The sequence below is a fragment of the Bubalus kerabau genome, chromosome 5, assembly GCF_029407905.1.
Source record: "Bubalus kerabau isolate K-KA32 ecotype Philippines breed swamp buffalo chromosome 5, PCC_UOA_SB_1v2, whole genome shotgun sequence".
Lineage (NCBI taxonomy): Eukaryota > Metazoa > Chordata > Mammalia > Artiodactyla > Bovidae > Bubalus > Bubalus kerabau.
This window is the reverse complement of record NC_073628.1, coordinates 6,572,373-6,590,094: the sequence shown is the minus strand read 5'-3', so window position 1 is coordinate 6,590,094 and position 17,722 is coordinate 6,572,373. Positions and strand designations below refer to the sequence as shown.

The 17,722-nt window shown below is 53.0% G+C and overlaps 1 protein-coding gene and 1 long non-coding RNA gene across 5 annotated transcripts; one reads left to right on the top strand and one right to left on the bottom strand.

The window, feature by feature from the left end:
- Positions 1-3,024: 3,024 nt before the first annotated feature.
- Positions 3,025-5,061, bottom strand: LOC129653580 (uncharacterized). Of its 3 annotated transcripts, none has more exons than XR_008715168.1 (3): positions 4,953-5,061; positions 4,184-4,322; positions 3,025-3,340 (listed from the first exon to the last, which is right to left on the bottom strand). It is a non-coding gene; the product is annotated as an uncharacterized LOC129653580 (long non-coding RNA). The 3 variants fall into 3 exon arrangements; XR_008715169.1 differs by having other exon boundaries at positions 3,025-3,537; positions 4,184-4,628; positions 4,953-5,058; XR_008715170.1 differs by having other exon boundaries at positions 4,184-4,377; positions 4,953-5,028.
- A 146-nt stretch (positions 5,062-5,207) lies between these two features.
- On the top strand, positions 5,208-16,675 carry PELI3 (pellino E3 ubiquitin protein ligase family member 3). 2 transcript variants are annotated; one of them, XM_055580742.1, is made up of 8 exons: positions 5,208-5,330; positions 6,464-6,616; positions 7,153-7,224; positions 9,615-9,744; positions 10,576-10,677; positions 11,648-11,842; positions 12,160-12,348; positions 13,974-16,675. In XM_055580742.1, exons 2-8 carry the CDS (start codon positions 6,465-6,467, stop codon positions 14,541-14,543), a joined length of 1,410 nt encoding a protein of 469 aa, XP_055436717.1. In that variant the 5' UTR covers positions 5,208-5,330; position 6,464; the 3' UTR covers positions 14,544-16,675. The 2 variants fall into 2 exon arrangements, with proteins under 2 accessions (XP_055436717.1, XP_055436719.1); XM_055580744.1 differs by lacking the exon at positions 7,153-7,224.
- The last annotated feature ends 1,047 nt before the right edge of the window (positions 16,676-17,722 follow it).

The window sequence follows — 17,722 nt, the reverse complement described above, 5'->3', positions numbered from 1 at the left end:
TTTAGCTATCACTATTCTGCCATCCCTCCCTAGCTAAGCAACCACAAATCCACTTTCTGCCTCTGTATATTCTTCTATTCGGATATTTCTTATAAATGAAATCATACAAGATGTGGTCATTTGTGACTGACTTCTTTCACTTAGCATATTATTTTCAAGGTTGTAGCATATATCTGTACTCTGTTCCTTTTTATGGCTGAATAATATTCCACTGTGTAGATAAATATTTTGTTTATCCATTCAACAATTGAACATTTGAGTTGTCCACATTTTGGCTATTATAAATAATGCTGCCATAGACATTTGTGTAGACATGTGTTTTAATTTCTCTTGGGTCTTTCCCTAGAAGTGGAATTGCAGGGTCACATGGCAACAACGTTTAACTGTTGGAAGCAGTGCTGGACTGTTTTCCTAGGGGCTAAGGCAATGGCACCCCACTCCAGTAACTCTTGCCTGGAAAATCCCATGGATGGAGGAGCCTGGTAGGCTGCAATCCATGGGGTCACTAGGAGTCGGACACTACTGAGCGACTTCACTTTCACTTTTTACTTTCATGCATTGGAGAAGGAAATGGCAACCCACTCCAGTGTTCTTGCCTGGAGAATCCCAGGGATGGGGAAGCCTGGTGGGCTGCCGTCTCTGGGGTCGAACAGAGTCGGACACGACTGAAACGATTTAGCAGCACACCATTTTACCCTCCTACTGTCAGTGTGCAAGGGTGTCAATTTCCCCACATCCTGACAATATCTGCCTGTTTTTTTTTCCTTGTCTGTGTCATCCATTCCTGTTTCTTTGCATGATTTACAATTTCTTGATGGAAACTGAAGATTTTAAATGCTACATTGTGGCAACTTGGCACTTGCCCCACCCCAGCGGCTTGCTATTGTTATTTGCTTGCTTGGTGACTGAGTGGATTATTTTTTAAAATACTTATTTATTTGCCTGTACTAGGTCTTAGTTGTGGCTTAGATGTGGGATCTAGTTCCCTGACCAGGGATCAGACCCAGCCCCTTGCATTAGGAGTGTGGAGTCCTAGCCACTGGACTACCAGGGAAGTCCCTGTGTGGATTACTTTGGTGAATCCTTCCCCCCCGCCCCCCTTCCCTCTGCCTGAGTTTAAAGCCTCTGTCCTTGGTCCTCAGGGAGTGCAGCCTCCACCTACAGTCACCTGGAAAGACAGTGATTTGGGTTAGGCTCTCCTGGACTGACACCTTCCCTGACCACAGCCACCTATTAAACTCCACTCACTGACAGCTAGTTCTCTACTGTTTTCAACAATGTCCTAGAACATAAATTGTTCCATAAACTGATGCAATCAAATCTGGACAGTGAAGGAATAGGGTTTGGATGCCTAAGTCTATCTGAGGGGTCTATCTTTTTCTAGCACCACCCTCTTACCTACAATGAGACCTCCGAGGCAGAGTCCAGCATTGTAGCTCTTCCTTATCTTCTCTCCAAATCTTTCAGGCCAGAAAGAGTTTGTTGTTGGTTGGCTTGTTTATTTATTTTCAACATGCTTTCTTCACTAGATGCACAAATATTCTTCAAAACTATGCCTGTCTCTGGGCACTTGAACCCAAGAGTTGAAGAAATACAGAGGACTTCCCTGATGGTTTGGTGGCTAAGACTCTGTGCTCTCAATGCAGGGGTCCTAGGTTCAATCCCTGGTTAGGGAACTAGATTCCTTAAGCCATTTTAGTTGCCTGCTAAAACTAAGACCTGGCGGAGCCAAACAAAACTTTTTTTTAAGAAAAAATACAGGCTGCATTTTTCTCTTTTCTTTGTCCCCTTTAAAAAAAGCAGTAGGGTCAAGATCTAGATTGAAGAGAGAAGGGAGGGGCTGGAAAGATTTTCAAAACAATACTGTCAATTTTTTTTTTAATACTGTCAATTTTTATCCCCCTTCAGGTAGGTACTATGTTTATTTCCATTTTATAAATACAGGAAGTGAGGCATAGAGAGATTAAGAAGCTGGAGTTCTTAGTGCCAGAGCCTGGGACTTAGAGCCAGAAGCCAAGGCTGGGACTGGAGAATCTATGTCTGCTGGTGGTGTTCCAACTCACCCTTCCTCTCCCCATCCTGGAAAATGCAATGCTGCATTCAGGCCCATCCTGATGATTCCAGAGGTCCCTCCTGGTCTGGCTGTGCCCACCATACAACTCCCAGCCCAGTGCTTGACCACAGGAGAAATCTCTGCCTCTTGGGACAAAGCCTTTGAACCTCTCTTAGCCCTTCCTGCCATCTGGTGTCAGGTGGTAGCACTGGAGATCTGGTCAAACCTCAGTTCCACACCCGTCTGGCTCTGTGACCTGGCTGTATCATAATTCAGTATATGTTCACAGAGGGCCTGCTTTGGCAGGCAATGTCCTGGAAGCTGGGAGTGCAAAGGGGAGTAAGACTGTCCCAGTGTCCCCATGGCCTATTGCAGATACGCATACCTGGTATGCAGGTAGGGAAGCAGGGATGGGAGCAATCCTGTGGTGCAGGATTTGTACGACCTGCTGCCAGGAGCCCAGCGGTCCAGCCTGCTCAGGGACTTTCTCTTTGATTAGTGGGTGCTTTTGTCCTCAAAGGGTGTGCTGTCGGCTGCTTTCTCATTTCATCTGGCTGCTGGAGCCCGAGAACAGTTGGCAAAGCAGTTGGTATCTTGGACTATTTTTAGATGGAGGAGTTAGTGGGGTGTGTGGATGTGGTAAGACCCAGGAGGAGTCTTGAAGATTGGCAGCTTCATAAACAACAAGTTGCGAGAGGGAGAGGAAGTGTGCTCCCCCACAGTGTGTGGGCCAACTTTCACTTGTTTTTCTCGATGTGGGGGTCAAAGAATGCCTCCTCTGTGCAGCTTTCCTTGATTTCTTCAATAAAACATGCACTCTAAAGATGCAAATTAAAGGTCCACCCTCTGCGCTTCCCCTAACTCTTGGTTATTGTTTTGCTCAAAGTTTTACTTTAGTTTTAGGTTTGAGGGATTTTTTTTTTTTTTTTCACAAAAGAAACCACTTATTACACACTAATAAACAATTTCAATATTTAACAGAGGATTATTTTACTTAATTTCAATATACAGTCAATTAAAAGAAATAGAAACAATGAAGAGAAGCAATAGTATATACATCACCAAACTGGGCCAACAACCTACACCCAGACTTCAATAGCACTGGGAAGTTGCTTGTTAACAGTAATCTGGAGTCCCAGTTGAGAAAGGATCCAGGGCGGTGTGTCCACTCCACAGGTGAGACTTCAAACTGCAGTTTGGAGGCTCCTGCTTATCATCCCAGGCCACAAAGTAACATCATCATCAGTTTGTGCACAGAAATGAAGCTCTGGTTTCACTTTAACAAGGCTGTTTGTTTCACCAATCACAGGATTTCATTAGACCCTGAGGGGTGTTGGCCAGACCTCCAGAGGCTTTAAAAATTCCAAGACCCATTCCCTTTCTTATCTAAAGCTCACTTGACTTCCACTGTTTGCAGGCAGGCACAGAATCTAGGCAGTGTCTAAGCAGGTAAGAAGCAGGTCATGATGCTGAAAGCTCAGCTTCTGTGAACACCAGTGCAGAATCAAATCTCAGAAAGAGAGTTTTGGGTGAACTAGAAAAGGATAGCTTTATTGCTTTGCCAGGCAAAGGGGGACAGAGCAGGCTCCGTCCTCCAAACCAAGTGACAAGTTTTACAGTAAAAGAGGGTGTGATCAGCTCATGGACATTCTTCTGATGGGTTGGTGGTGATGTAAGTAGGCATCAACTTTATTAACCTTCAGGTTTAAATGGTCTATGGTCTACTCGTTTGTAGGGAGCATACCATAACTTCTCAGGGTTTCAGTATCTGCAGAATAGCTCAAAGATATTGTTGTTCGTATCCTTTGATGGGGAAACCTGCCCCAAGGCTGCTATTGATTGCTTGTTTCTCCTTGGTCTCACATCCCCTCCCTTCCCTAACCAACAATTGCTTGAATCTGCCATTGGAACTCAGGAAAGGTCACGGAGGCTGAATAAATGCTGTTCCCTATAATCAAAGAAATGGGAGGCACAAAGGCCTTGTGCCCAGAAGCCCCTAAGGCCCTGCATGGTATCAGTCAGAGGCCTGCTCTCCTACTTCTGAAGCCTGAGCAAGACTTCCTCCATTTTAATTTCCCTAACAGTACAGTTCCAAACAGGCCAAGAGATAATGAGCTGTAGGGATCTTACCTGATGCATTTCTGGGTCTCTCCTGCTCTGTACCTCTGAGTGCCCTCTTGCCATCCTGTGGTCCCAAGTCATAGCAACAAGGTATATAGAAGCCATGAGTCCAGACTGGAGTCACACAGCTGAAATCCACTTTTGATCCCTTTCAGGGAAAATAACCATGACCAAATCAGATTCCCAAATCTCTGTCTTCTCATCTGCAAAATGGGTGGTTATAGTGTCTGTCTCCCAAGAACCAAAGGGTTTATTTTGTTCAAAGCACAGCCCATAGCACCTGCCACAGACTAATAGATGAAATCTCTTGCAATCCCAGACCCGGAGGGGTCTCCATCTCGTTTGCGGCACCTCCGGCGGTGTGCGCCAGCTGGCGGGCGGGAGGGAGGCATTCCTGGTCACCGGAGGGAGCCCAGAGCCAGAGAGCAGTCGCCCAGAAAGTAGTCCAGCTGGGCTGGAAGACAGATCAAACGCAGCGGCTTTCCTCTGCATCCCCGCTGATGCACACCCGTACCTCTGTCTCCTCTAGTATTTCCATTCTCTCTCTCCTTCCCGCCCCTGCCTCTCTCCTCTAATTCCGCAGTTTCCCCATCTGGAAGGCGGGAGGTGCAGAGTCCCTGGCCTAAGTTGCGGTAAAGGGCCTCCAGCCCAGGGAGGCAAGGTGCTAGACTGCGATGAGGCAGGGGGCGCCAGGGTCTCAAGGAGAACCCGGGAGTGTCCAGAAACAAGGGCGGGGTCTGGGGAACCCGAACTGGAGAAGGGGGTCTCAAAGACTTACCTGAGAGTCCCAGCTGACGCGAAGTTGGGAGAGAGCGTTCCTAAAGCAGAGTGGTGGGCGTGGCTTCCAAGGGACCAGCCGGCGGGGCTCGATAAGGGGCGTGGTCTCCTGAGAAAGGGCGGGGCTCCGCCGACTGGGGCAGAGCTTCGCCGCAAGAGGCGGAGTCTCGAGGGGCGGGGCTTCCGTGGGGCGGGGCATAGGGACAGGGGGCGGAGCGTGACTGTTTGCGCTCGTACCCCTCCCCGGCCCCGGGTGTCCCCGTGACAAGGCAGCTCGGAGCCGCCGCCGGCTGGGCCCATCCCGCCGCAGCGGCCCCTGGGCCGAGCAGGGGCGAAGAGCAGAGGGAGCAGCGCCAAGCGGGGGCCAGAGCGCGGCCAGGTGAGCCCGCCGAGGCGGAGGGGGCGGGGGCTTCGCCGGGCGGGCCCCAACAGACGCTGGGGGCGTGTTTGAGTGTCAGGGTGGCGGGGGATACTCGGTCCGAGGGCGGGCGCCTGTGGCTGTTTGCGCGATCGCGCCTGCTGTCGCGGGTCTAGGGTGGGCTCTGCGCCCGTCCGGGCACCGCTCGCGGGGCTCCGGTTGTGTGGGACTGTGTGCGTGCGCGCGCGTGTTTGTGTGGAGGGGCCGCCGGCTGTGTCTGCGTATGTCGCTGGGCTGTCATTGTGCCCGCCCTGGGCGCGGGGCGCCGGCCTGCCCCGGCGCAGTCCCTCCTGCGCGGGGATGTTTTCCAAACAGGCTTCCTGCGGAGACGGGCTCTGCTGCAGCCCAAGCGGGAGGGGGAGCGCCGCCCCCACAGGCCTCCAGAGACCTGAGCGGCCCGGGGACTGCAGACTGACACCTGAGGGAGGGAGAGGGGCGCACCCGGGAGGGGTCCGCAGGGTGAGGACAAGATGGGGAGACTGAGGCAGGTGAATGGAGAGGTAGAGGTGGCCAGACAGGCGGAGGTGGGGAGGAGGGTGGGTAGAGAGGTGGCGAAAAGGACAGCGGCGGGGACAGAGAGTCATTGAGAAAACAGACAGACAGATAGAGGCCTAGACCAGCAAAGGGGCAGAAAGATTAAGATGGATAGGTAGATTCCAAAAACCTGACAGAAGGGTTCCTCAGAGGTCCTGGGGCTGACAGCCAAACCCAGGAACTGAATGTAAGATGAGCAGTAGGGGCCCCCAACTCCTGGGGTGCTTTTCTTCCAAGCACATCCCAGATAGAAGTCCTGCCAAAAAGAAGCTTCTGGCCACCCCAAGTTGAGCCATCCCTCTGGCTCTGCCAAATATTCTGACCCTCTGATTGGGCAGCTCCTCCCTCTTGGTTCCACCCCATCCATCTCCCTTCCCTGGTATCCCAGCAACGCTGACAGTTTAGGGGAGGCAGAGGTGAAGTGGTTGCCATAGCAACAGAGTGGGTGAAAGGTCACTCTGGTCTTAGCCTAGGTGGCCTGCAGCAGGCTTGAGCTGGCATTAAGGGGGGTTGGGGTGGGAGGCTGCAAAGCTCTTTTTCTCTTCTCCCACTCTGCCCAGAATGGTGCTGGAAGGAAACCCTGAAGTGGGGTCTCCCCGAACCTCAGACCTCCAGCACCCAGGGAACCAGGGCTCTTGCGTGCTCTCTTCTCCCAGTGAAGATGCACAGCCAGGGGAGGAGCCCATCAAGTATGGCGAACTCATCGTTCTGGGGTGAGCCTCCCTGGTCCGAGGGGGCGGGGCACCAGGCACCCCACAGGACAGCCAGACCAAGGGTCCCAGCTCTCCCCATTTACAGCCTTCTGCTGTTCGTCCCTCCTCACCTTCCCAGCTGAGAGACAAAGTTGACCAAGCCCACCTCAATTCACAATTGTTATTTTATCTTCCCATTTTTCATAAATTACGGAGACAACCCTGCCCACCTAAGTTTCTGAACGGAAGAAAGTAGCACCAGCTGCCTTTTATAAAACACCTCATGTGTGTAGTCTGGGATGAACTCTGGTCCTCCAGCAAAAGTGCTTGGTTCAAATCCTGCCTCTGTAAGTTGCTTAACTTCCTGGTGCCTCCATTTCCCCACTTACCAGTAGAGATGATGATAATAATAATACCTCAGAGGGCTGTTGGAAGGAACGACTGAGATGATTTCTGTAAAGCACGTAGCACAGTGCCTGGCCTGCACCAAGTATTCTGGGAGGCAGGCCTGTGCCAAGCCCTTTCATGGACATTATTTCATTTCAATCTTCACAAAGATGCTGTGAGGAAGGAGGTGAGGAAACCAAGGCTCAGAGAGGGGAAGTGGCTGGCCCAAGGGCACACAGCTGGTAAGTGGCAGGGCTGGGATTTGGACCCAGGTCTTTCTTACTCTAGGTTTAATGTACTTTCACTAAGTGACAGCTGACCCTCGTGCTACAGATGAGGAAACTGAGGCCAGGAGAGAGGAAGCAAAGTGAGCTGGTAGCTGAATATACCTTATCCGTTCCTGGTCTTCGCCTGACCAGGATGCTTGCCCCACGCACAGATCCCTCTCCTTCCTCCCTTCTGTACCTCCTTTTGGCCTCTCTCTCTGCCCTGAAGAGAGTATCAGATAAACTATGTTATCACTGTGATGACTATTTAGAAATAATAATGGCCACTGTTTGTTGACATGTACATGCCATGTGCTTTTATTTTTATTTTTTGGTAATAGTAGTCATAGATAACATTTATCAAGGGCTTGTTAAATATATGCCAAACTGTGCCAAGCATCTTAAAATGCTTTATCTCATTTAGCTCTCATAATGAACCTGTGAGGTAGATCCTGAGAAAATTAGCCCCATTTTACAGAGGTTATAGGGCTTCCCAGGTGGCACTAGTGGTAAAGAACCAGCCTGCCAATGCGGGAGACACTAAGAGATGCGGGTTCGATCCCTGGGTCAGGAAGATCCCCTGGAGGAGGGCATGGCAACCCACTCAGTATTCTTGCCTGGAGAATCCCAGGGACAGAGGCACCTGGCAAGCTGCAGTCCACAGGGTCACACAGAGTCGAACATGACTGAAGTGACTTAGCATGCACAGAGGTTATCTGATAAGCAGAAGAGCCCAGATTTAAGTCAGGTCCGTCTGAACCCTCAGGCGTGTCCTGACCTGCCCTACCCCCCATATGTGGGGAGAGCTTACAAGCACAAAAGTGATGCCCCTCTCAGGGGTGCTTGCATTAGAAAAGCAGCCACTTAGGAAGTCCCTGGCGGTCCAGTGGTTAGGACTCCACGATTTCACTGCCGAGGACCCAGGGTTTGATCCCTGGTTGGAGAACTAAGATTGTACAAGTCACGTGGCACTGCCCGCTCCCCCCGCCCCCAAAGAAAGCAACTGCTTCATGTCCCAAAGGAAGAGCTGGAATCACAGCTGGGAATGAGGCCACTGATGAGGGAGAGCTCAGACCTAAGGCGACAGGCCCTCTTGAGAGCCATCTGTTCTCCACGGAGCAGTGAAGCCCCACGCCGGCTGGACATCAGAGCCACCCAGAGAGCACATTGAAAAATTACCCACTGACAAGCTCATCCCAAACCCACAGAATCAGAATCTCCCTCTGTGGGTCCAGAGAAGATTCTGATTCAAGTGGTCCTTGGCTATATTTGGCAGCTATTCATCCTTTTCACTTCCTGCTGCCAAACCTGCTGTGGCTCCCCAGTGCTTATGGACTAAAGTTCAGAATGCTCTTCCTGGAGTTCAGGGCCCTCCCACCAAGTTCATTTTCCCCGACTGCACTCTCCTACCCAAGTCATCGCTCAAACCCTGCCTGCCACAGGGCCTTTGCTCAGGATAAGCCCTCCTTACCGAGAATCTTCTGCAAAAGAGCCTGGAGTCAGACAGATGAGAGGTCAAATCTAGACTTTTCCCACTTCCTAGCCTGGGACCTCAGGCAAGTCATTTTACCTCCCTGAGCCTCAATTTGCCTCATTCATAAAATGAAAAGAAAGATAGAAAGACACTTGCCTGGCAGGACATTACACAGATTCCATTAGGTAATTAATAATGTGAAGTACCAGGAACACAGGAGGCTGCAATTCATGGCAGCGATCAAGGTTATGACTCACCCCATCTTTGCCTTCTACAATCTGGACAAGGCTGGAAAGGAAGAAATTTGATGTGTATGGATGTGTAGAGATAGTGGCTTTGTGGGTCTATTTTTTTTTTTCTTCCTTTCTGGTTTCCAAGTAGTACTTGTGATCTAATAAATGACAGTTTGCTAAAGGCGACTCCTTTCTAGTTCTTCAAGGCCTGGTATAGGTGTCCCATCTCTTCGAAACCTGCTCCTGGGATCAGAATTCCTTTCTCCTATCTCTAGGCCTGGGGCACACTTGGCTTGTGTCTGGGTCAGGGCAGGTGGCATCCAGGTTCCTCAAACAACTTAGGGCACAGAACTGGCCTGAGGTATGTCATCTGTACCACCCCAGCACCGAGTGCCTGACCAGGCATGGTCCAGGAGTCCAGAAAACACTGGTTAATTGAATGAAAACTCTTTTGAAGATCTTCTGACCACCCCCCACCCCCCACTTCACTTCTCCAAGGCACCAATTTGATAGAGTAGGGTCTTCTAGCTGGTAGTTCTAGAGCTTGTTTATTAAGGCAGGATCTGCCCAGAAGTTGGTGGTTCCTCCTATTCTCTCAGGGACTCACCTGCTGTCACTCTCTGCCTGCAACCTTCTCTTCTTAACCCCCTCATTCACAGCTACAATGGGTGTCTGGCAAGTGGGGACAAGGGCCGCCGCCGAAGCCGCCTGGCGCTGAGTCGCCGGCCACACGCCAACGGAGTGAAGCCAGATGTCATTCACCACATCTCAACGCCGCTCGTCTCCAAGGCAAGCAGCTTGTCCTAGCAGACCCGGTGCCAGTCTTCCCAGTCCTACCTGCCCACGGCCCCACCAGAGCAGGGGAAGCCATGTGTCTTCACTCACGACCCTGGGAAACCTGAGCATGGGGCTGGTGGGAGACTCCTCGCAGTATGTCATAGCTTGCAAAGTATTTCCTGGACCACTAGATCCCATCCCTTGGGAGGGAAGTGGTCAACATCATTTGAGGCGGCCAAGGCTCCGGGAGGGGACATGACAATCACACCGTAATGACAAAGGCAAAGCCTTTGGCTTCGGAGGTTTGGGGTTGTAATTTGGGCTCTGCTGTTTCCAGTCATTTGACATCTGACCAGTTTCCTTCTCTTCTCTGAGATGCAGTTCCTTCAACAGTAAAATGGGAATGATAACCATGCCTCCTTTGGGAAGCTGTAGGGATAAATAGGGGCTTTTCCAATGGCTCAGTGGTAAAGAATCTGCCAGCAATGCAGGAGACACAGAAGAGGCAGGTTCCATCCCTGGGTTGGGAAGATCCCCTGGAAAAGGAAATGGCAACCTACTCCAGCATTCTTGCCTGGGAAATCCCATGAACAGAGGAGCCTGGTGGTCTACGGTTCATGGGGTCACGAAGAGTAGGACATGACTGAGCGATGACCGTGCACACGGGGATCAAATAAGATAACCTGTGTAAAGGGCTGGCTGCAGAGTTTGCCCTCTGTAAGCGGTGGAACCACCCCTTCCCTGGAAGTGGCTGCTGCATGTCAGGCTCCAGCTTCTGTCACAGAAGCGCATGCTTCTCCTGGCTATATCCCCAGAGAAATGACTTCTCCTTTCTGTCCCCAGGCACTGAGCAACCGTGGCCAGCACAGCATCTCCTACACACTGTCCCGGAGCCACTCGGTCATAGTCGAGTACACACACGACGGTGACACAGATATGTTCCAGGTAGGCTCAGGTGCCCCCACAAGCCTCCTGGCCACTGGCCACCAGGCCTGGATGCTCAGCTCTGCGGGTGTCCCAGGGGGAGGCTGGCGGACCAAAGGCCGGGGGGCAGGTGCTTTGGAGTCCTCAGTGCAACGGACCACTCTTCAGATGAGGAAGCAGGATACCTGAGGGAGGGCTGTTGACTTCCCACTCACACAGCAAGTCAGTGGCTGGATCAAGGTTCACACCCAAGCCTGGACTCCCAGGCTATGGGAGACATACAGTTTAGGGGTTCAGAGTGTGGTGTGAGAGTCCTGCTGCTTGGCCTCTGCTCCTAGTTTAGCAGCTGGACGTCTTAGTAGCTGGACGACTTTGGCAAGAGTCCCTTAACCTCTCTGGGCCTTGGTTTCCTCATCTGTAAAGTGGGGCTAATTACAGTCCCACCTTCATTGGGAAGGTTAACTGAGATCTGCACACGAACTGCTTAACATGATATATAGTAAATATTTACTTCAAATTCACTGTTTTCTACTACTATTTGAGCCTTCCCAGACTATGGGTGTCAGTTACCCTTTCACTGTTCTATCTGCAAATCAACTAGTTTTTTTCAGTTAATTATTTATTTGGATGTGCCAGGTCTTAGTTGCAGCATGAGGGATCAAATTCCCTGACCAGGGATCAAACCCAGGCCTCTTGCACTGGGGAGCATGGAGGACTGGACCACTTAGCCACTGGACCACCAGGGAAGTCCTGCAGATCAGCTAGTTTTTAATTGAGTGGGGGCAGTTCCCAGAACTGTGGGGGAGACAGAGAAAGAGAAACCCAAACCACAGTGATTGGATGTGGACGCCTGGGGAACTGGGGTGGCGTTATCTCCCTGTCGTTTGGTCACCCTGCCCACAGAATAGCTTCCGGGAGCCCTGGGGTGGGAAGCCCTTGGCACTGACCTTTGCACACACCATTCCTGTGCTTGCCCTCCCCTCCCTCACAGATTGGCCGCTCCACGGAGAACATGATTGACTTCGTGGTGACAGACACGTCCCCTGGGGGAGGGGCTGCCGAGGGCCCCTCTGCCCAGAGCACCATCTCCCGCTACGCCTGCCGCATCCTCTGTGACCGCCGGCCACCCTATACTGCCCGAATCTATGCCGCTGGCTTTGATGCCTCCAGCAACATCTTCCTTGGAGTGAGTGAGCTCCCCGAGGCAGGGACCAGTGCTGCATCTGAGAGTGAGCCCAGGGGTAGGCTGGGGAGGGGCAGCCTCCAGGGGTGATGGACCAGCCTGCAGTAATCATAACCACAACCTATGAGGGGATTAGCACCCTACTTAACAGATGAGCAAAGTGAGGCTCAGAGAGGCCAGGTGATGCCCAAGGTCATACAGTGCCAAATCCAGTCCTCTCCGGGTCACCTCTGGGCTCCAGGGTAGAGGGGCAGCACTCCCGGCTCAAGGCCTGCTGGGGGCCACTCAGGGATGTGATCTGATCCCACGTGTGGTCCCAGGAGCGGGCAGCCAAATGGCGGACCCCCGACGGGCTGATGGACGGCTTAACCACCAACGGGGTCCTGGTGATGCACCCAGCAGGCGGCTTCTCTGAGGACTCAGCCCCGGGTGTCTGGCGGGAGATCTCGGTCTGTGGGAATGTGTATACTCTGAGGGACAGCCGCTCGGCACAGCAGCGGGGGAAGCTGGTAGGTGGCCTGTCCACCCTCCTCCCCATCCCCTCATCCTTCCTGGGGCCCTCCCGATCTGCCCTGCCCCCTGCCCAAGCCAGGAGGTGATCTCCAGTCCTGCTGCACAGGGCAGCCCCCAACAGGCTCCATGTAGGGGCACGTGCCATTTGCCCCACAGAGGGGACCAGACAAGCATCTCCAGGTGTAGCCCACATGCTGCCAGAGGCCCACGGGGTGATGTGAAGCAGCACGCACAGAACGTGGTACAGCTCCACACGCTTCTGAGGATGTCAGCAGCTGAAACTCCCAGCCTCTTACGAGGGTGACACTGGCCTGTGTGTGAGCGGTTTATAGCCTGAAGTGTTGGTGGTTTTTAACGTGTCTGTCACGTTCAGGCAAGTTTAGCTTTATTCTTTCCCAGCAGGAAAGGGCCTTGGAGTAGTGCTAACACAGGTGATGGGGAACCTAATGTTGGGAGCTGGGAGAGTCCTAGAGAGAGATGGGGCTTGCCCAATGTCACATGGCCACGATCCTCAAAGGGGCCACATAGAGGTTTTCCTAGGTGTGAACACATGGGGCAAGGAGATGCTGAATCTCGAGGAAAAGCATGGTTTATCTTCCCAGGGCCTCAGTTCCACTGGGAGATCTGGGGAAACGTTATTTTGTAAAATTAGGCTTGTGAGCCTCTCACTGGTACCCACTACTGAGCACCTACTATGTCCCAGTCACTGTTCCAAGTTCTCACACTGATTCACGAGAACCACTTGCTACACAGGGAAGTAAAACCCATCTTGAGGACAAGGAAATTAAGACACGGAGAGGATAAGTTACTTGACCAGAGACACAGAGTTAGTAAACACTGAGGCCAGAATTCATGCCCAGACTATCTAGCGCTAGAGTCCTTGCTTTTAACCTCAGCCCTTAGGCTTTGGACTAAGCTGGTGTTTTAACACAGGAGATTCTGCCATCAGGGAAGATAAGCTTGAGAAAATGTTTTAGAAAACTTCCATTTTGGTCCAGGCCTTGTTTTTGGCCAGTATGTGGCATGTGGGATCTTAGTTCCCCGATCAGGGCTTGAACACTCTTCAGGGGAAGCACAGAGTCTTAACCACTGGACCACCAGGGAAGACCCAATCCAGAGTCCTGTCTTTCTGATTTGACAGATGAAGTGACCAAGGCGCAGGTTTCAATGAGAATAAGGCATGGTGCCTGCCTGGGATTTTTTTTTTTTTTTTTTTTGGCCTTGCTGCCTGGCTTGCAAGATAAGATCAAATCTTAGAAGACTTAGAAGAATCAAGGATTGAACCTACCCCTGCAGCAGTGGAAGTGCAGAGCCCTAACCACTGAAAGTCCCTGCTAGTTTTTTGGGTTTTGGTTTTGGGGGGATGGTGCTTACCCAGGACCACTTTTCCTGCGGGCCCATGGGGCTTCTCAGTCTCCTCTGGTCCTCTGCCTCAGCCCTTACCCCTCCTCTGCCCCAGCCCATCCCCTCTTCTGACCCAGCTAGCCCCACGGGGGTCCAGGGTGCCCCCTCCAGGGAGGTTCAGGGGAATGGATGGGTGGCTTGACTGGGGTGATGGCGGCCGGATGGCTGGGGGTTCAGGAGCCCCTTGGGCACGAAGGCCCCTCTGCTGCCCCTGCAGGTGGAAAACGAGTCCAACGTGTTGCAGGACGGCTCCCTCATCGACCTGTGCGGGGCCACGCTGCTGTGGCGCACGCCAGCCGGGCTGCTGCGGGCGCCCACACTGAAGCAGCTGGAGGCCCAGCGGCAGGAGGCGAACGCGGCGCGGCCCCAGTGTCCCGTGGGCCTCAGCACCCTGGCCTTCCCCAGCCCGGCGCGCGGCCGCACGGCACCTGACAAGCAGCAGCCCTGGGTGTACGTCCGCTGTGGCCATGTCCACGGCTACCACGGCTGGGGCTGCCGGCGAGAGCGGGGCCCCCAGGAGCGCGAGTGTCCCCTCTGCCGCCTCGTGGGGCCCTACGTGCCCCTGTGGCTCGGCCAGGAGGCCGGCCTCTGCCTGGACCCCGGGCCGCCCAGCCACGCCTTTGCACCCTGCGGCCACGTCTGCTCTGAGAAGACTGCCCGCTACTGGGCTCAGACGCCACTGCCCCATGGCACCCACGCGTTCCACGCCGCCTGCCCCTTTTGTGGGGCCTGGCTCACCGGCGAGCATGGCTGCGTCCGCCTCATCTTCCAGGGGCCGCTGGACTAGGCTCCCCGGGGCCCCTTGCTGCCGCGCCTGCCTGCCCGCCTGGGTCCCCCACCTCCAGGGAGCTCTGCATGTGAGACTCTACCTGCCGGCTCATCGCCACGCCAGATGGACGCGTTGGGTGGGCGGTGCCCTTCCCCTCCTAACTTGGGCTCCAGAGGGGATCCCTGGACCCCCACCCCAGACAGAATGATGAGGCTCTCAGCACCAGCTCTGTCCTGGGCTGATGGAGGAAGGCCCAGCCCTATGCCCCGGCCCTTATAGGGGCATCCCACATCATGCCGCCTACACTGTGCCGCTGGGGGAATGAAGGGGCCACGGGTCCCTGACCCCTAGCTTAGGCTGGCTGTGCCCTGAGCCTGCCAACCCAGTTCTAGATAATCACCCCGCCGCTGCTGCCCTGGGTTCCCCTATAAATCTGCTGCTCAGCTGCCCTCACGAATCTGCGTGTCCCGCATGCGTGCAGTGCCTCCAGCCCCCGAGTGAGTGCCAGGTGGGCGGCAGGCTGGGACCGACATCTGCGGATACCCACTGGGGACTAGACTCCTTGCCAAGTGTTATCTGGGGACACAGACTTGGTTCCCTGCCTGATAGAGTTCGCAGTAACTGAACGACAGACCAATTATTGAATGACAGCATGGCTTCCTGTGTGCTAGGATCAGAGAGTCATCAGGAGTTGTGAAGCTGGTCTCACGGGTGGCTAGAAAAGTGAGACAGGCTTCACTGGAGGGGCTTAAGGGCTCTGCTTTGGTGGCCTGCTGGGAATCCCTACAGGAAAGGGGGTGCTCTAGGCAGAAAGGGGGCTCAGGGCAGGCTCAGGTGTAGGTATGCAGGGAACTGGGTGAGGGGTTCAGAGTGGCTGAAGCATGGGCTGCAGGGGGCAGAAAGAGGCTGGGACAAGAGGCTGGGGCCGTGCTGACAGGGAAGATGCTGGATGGAGGTTTGCATCCTCATTTCTGGACAGTCAGGGGTCGAGGAGAGGGAGAGGACTCGTGGTCCAGAGTGTTGGCTGTGACACAAGGGCTACTATCAACCGAATGCCCACTGCGTGCCCCGCACTGCGCTAATGGTAATAATAACTACGTTCATTGAGCACTCCCCAGTCACCAGGCTCTGCTTCTCAGAGGTTTTATTTAATTCTCACAGTAACCCAGGGAAGGAGGTGTTACCATTTCTGTTTACAGGGAGATTAAAGAACATGGTCCAAGTCACACAATTTAGAAAGTGGTCAAGTCAGATTCTAATCCACAGCTGCCTGCCTGGCCTCAGAGCCTGCCCTCTCCTCCATGCCACTGGGCAGCTCTCCTTGGATGGGGTGGGAAGAGTTGGGAGGGCAGCCCAGGTAAGGGGAACAGCGTGGGCCAAGGTGTGGCAGGGAAAACGCTTGATGACCAATGAGCTGGGTATGGAGGGAGGAGAAACGAATGAAGGGTGGGAATGTTGGGCTGGCATCTGGTGGGCCTTTGTTGCCATGGAGACCAAATCTGAACTGGATCCCTATTCATCCTGGCCCATTCTCACCTCCTCCTGAGAGCCCAGGCAAGCTCAGGGTGCTACTGGGGTTGCCCCAGACCTTTCCTGGGACAAGCAAGCTGGAAAGATTAGGTAGATAGAGGTTCTGGAAATATAAAATTCTGAAAAAGAGCCTCTGAGTACCAACTCGACCTGGACATAATCCCTAATAGAAGGCAGAGCCTTAGATATTCCAAGGGGAGGGAACTGCCCCCTTCCACACAGCTGGTTGGAGCCACAGATATCAGACCTGGGGCTGTTGAGAGGACAGAGTGCATTTGCTGGTGGTGAGATGAGGATGCGATCAGATTCTTGCTTCACACCGCCACAGCGGGGGAGCCCCAATAAGGATGCTGGGGTGGACATGGGAGCATTGCAACTCCTACACACACACACACACACAGCAGTAGGAATCCAACTCTTCCCAGCTCTCTGTTCTCTGTTGGGAACCAGACAGGGGAACACTTGCATGCCATTTCTATCAGGGAATCTCAGACTCTAGAAGGAGAGACAAGCAAAAGGCACAGGTGCCATAAGAGGGAGAACTCAAGAGTGTTGGTGGAGGGGCCAGACGGCTCTGCCCCTTTCTAATTCTTGGAGCCTCAGTCTCTTTAACTGTTAAATGGAATAACTGTACCGCCATTACCAGGTGGTTGTGAATGTATGAAGGGCACCTGTAGCATAGGATGTACTTAATACTACTTCCTCACCCACCCCTTCTTTATCCCCATGGGAAAGAGCCAAGGCTAGGGGTGGCTATGACTCCAGTGAGTGGACTGTTGCATGTAATTCTGTGTGTGTGTGTGTGTGTGTGTGTGTGCATGTGCACACACGCATGTGTTGAGCAGGTGGAGGGGACAATGTGGTGGAAGGCTAGACCCCGGTTCAGGGACACCAGAGGACTTCCTGGGTGGCCTTAGGGAAGTCAGTGAATCCATCAGCCTCCATTTCCCCATATGTACTCTAGATTAAATTATATCCTAACTCAGGTTTTTTTGCAGGAATTAAATGAGATCCTCCATGTCAAGCTGCTAGCATAGAACTTCAGGAAGTGCTCTTATTAGCTGTCTTGATGAAAATGCAGCTTGGCTGGGGGTTTCCCAGGAGTACTGGGATCTTTCCTTGGCCTGAGCTGCCCACTGGTGGTGATGGACGGCACTTCCTCCTTCATCCGTGTACATGTCAACCTCTCCCGAGTGTCAGGGAAGACTTTACACCTGTTTTAAAGACAATAAAAATTGGGGCACAGGGAAGAAGAGGGGCTATTTTCTAGGTACATAGACCAATTTATTGAGTTCCTCCCTGTCATGATAATCACCATCAGTGCCAACAGCACTGTTGTGCCAAACAGGGCCTTGGGCACCTTTTGTGAATGAGAAACTGGTGTGGGTGGTGGACACAGCTGCTCTGGGCCTAGACACAGGTGTGGCAAAAACTGGCAAGGAGGGTGTATGGATTTCAGGGTAGACCCTCTCCTCCACACTTCTCTGCACAGCACTCAGGGGCGTCAACACTTCCCTCAAGCTTACAACTTCCCTCCAGGAAAGACGCATTTTTAGCCCGGTTTTCTGACTGAGGAAGTCAAGACTCACAGAGGTAAAGAGACTCATCGAAGGACACACAGCTACCAGGCAGTGGAGGCCCGCCTCAACCTTAGATGGCCTGGCTCT

Coding starts and splice junctions, on each gene's coding strand:
- PELI3 (XM_055580742.1), top strand. CDS start 6,465: ATGGTGCTGGAAGGAAACCCTGAAGTGGGGTCTCCCCGAACCTCAGAC. Junction 7,225..9,614: donor GGCCCAAGGGCACACAGCTG/GTAAGTGGCAGG, acceptor CCTCATTCACAG/CTACAATGGGTGTCTGGCAA. Junction 9,745..10,575: donor CAACGCCGCTCGTCTCCAAG/GCAAGCAGCTTG, acceptor TTCTGTCCCCAG/GCACTGAGCAACCGTGGCCA.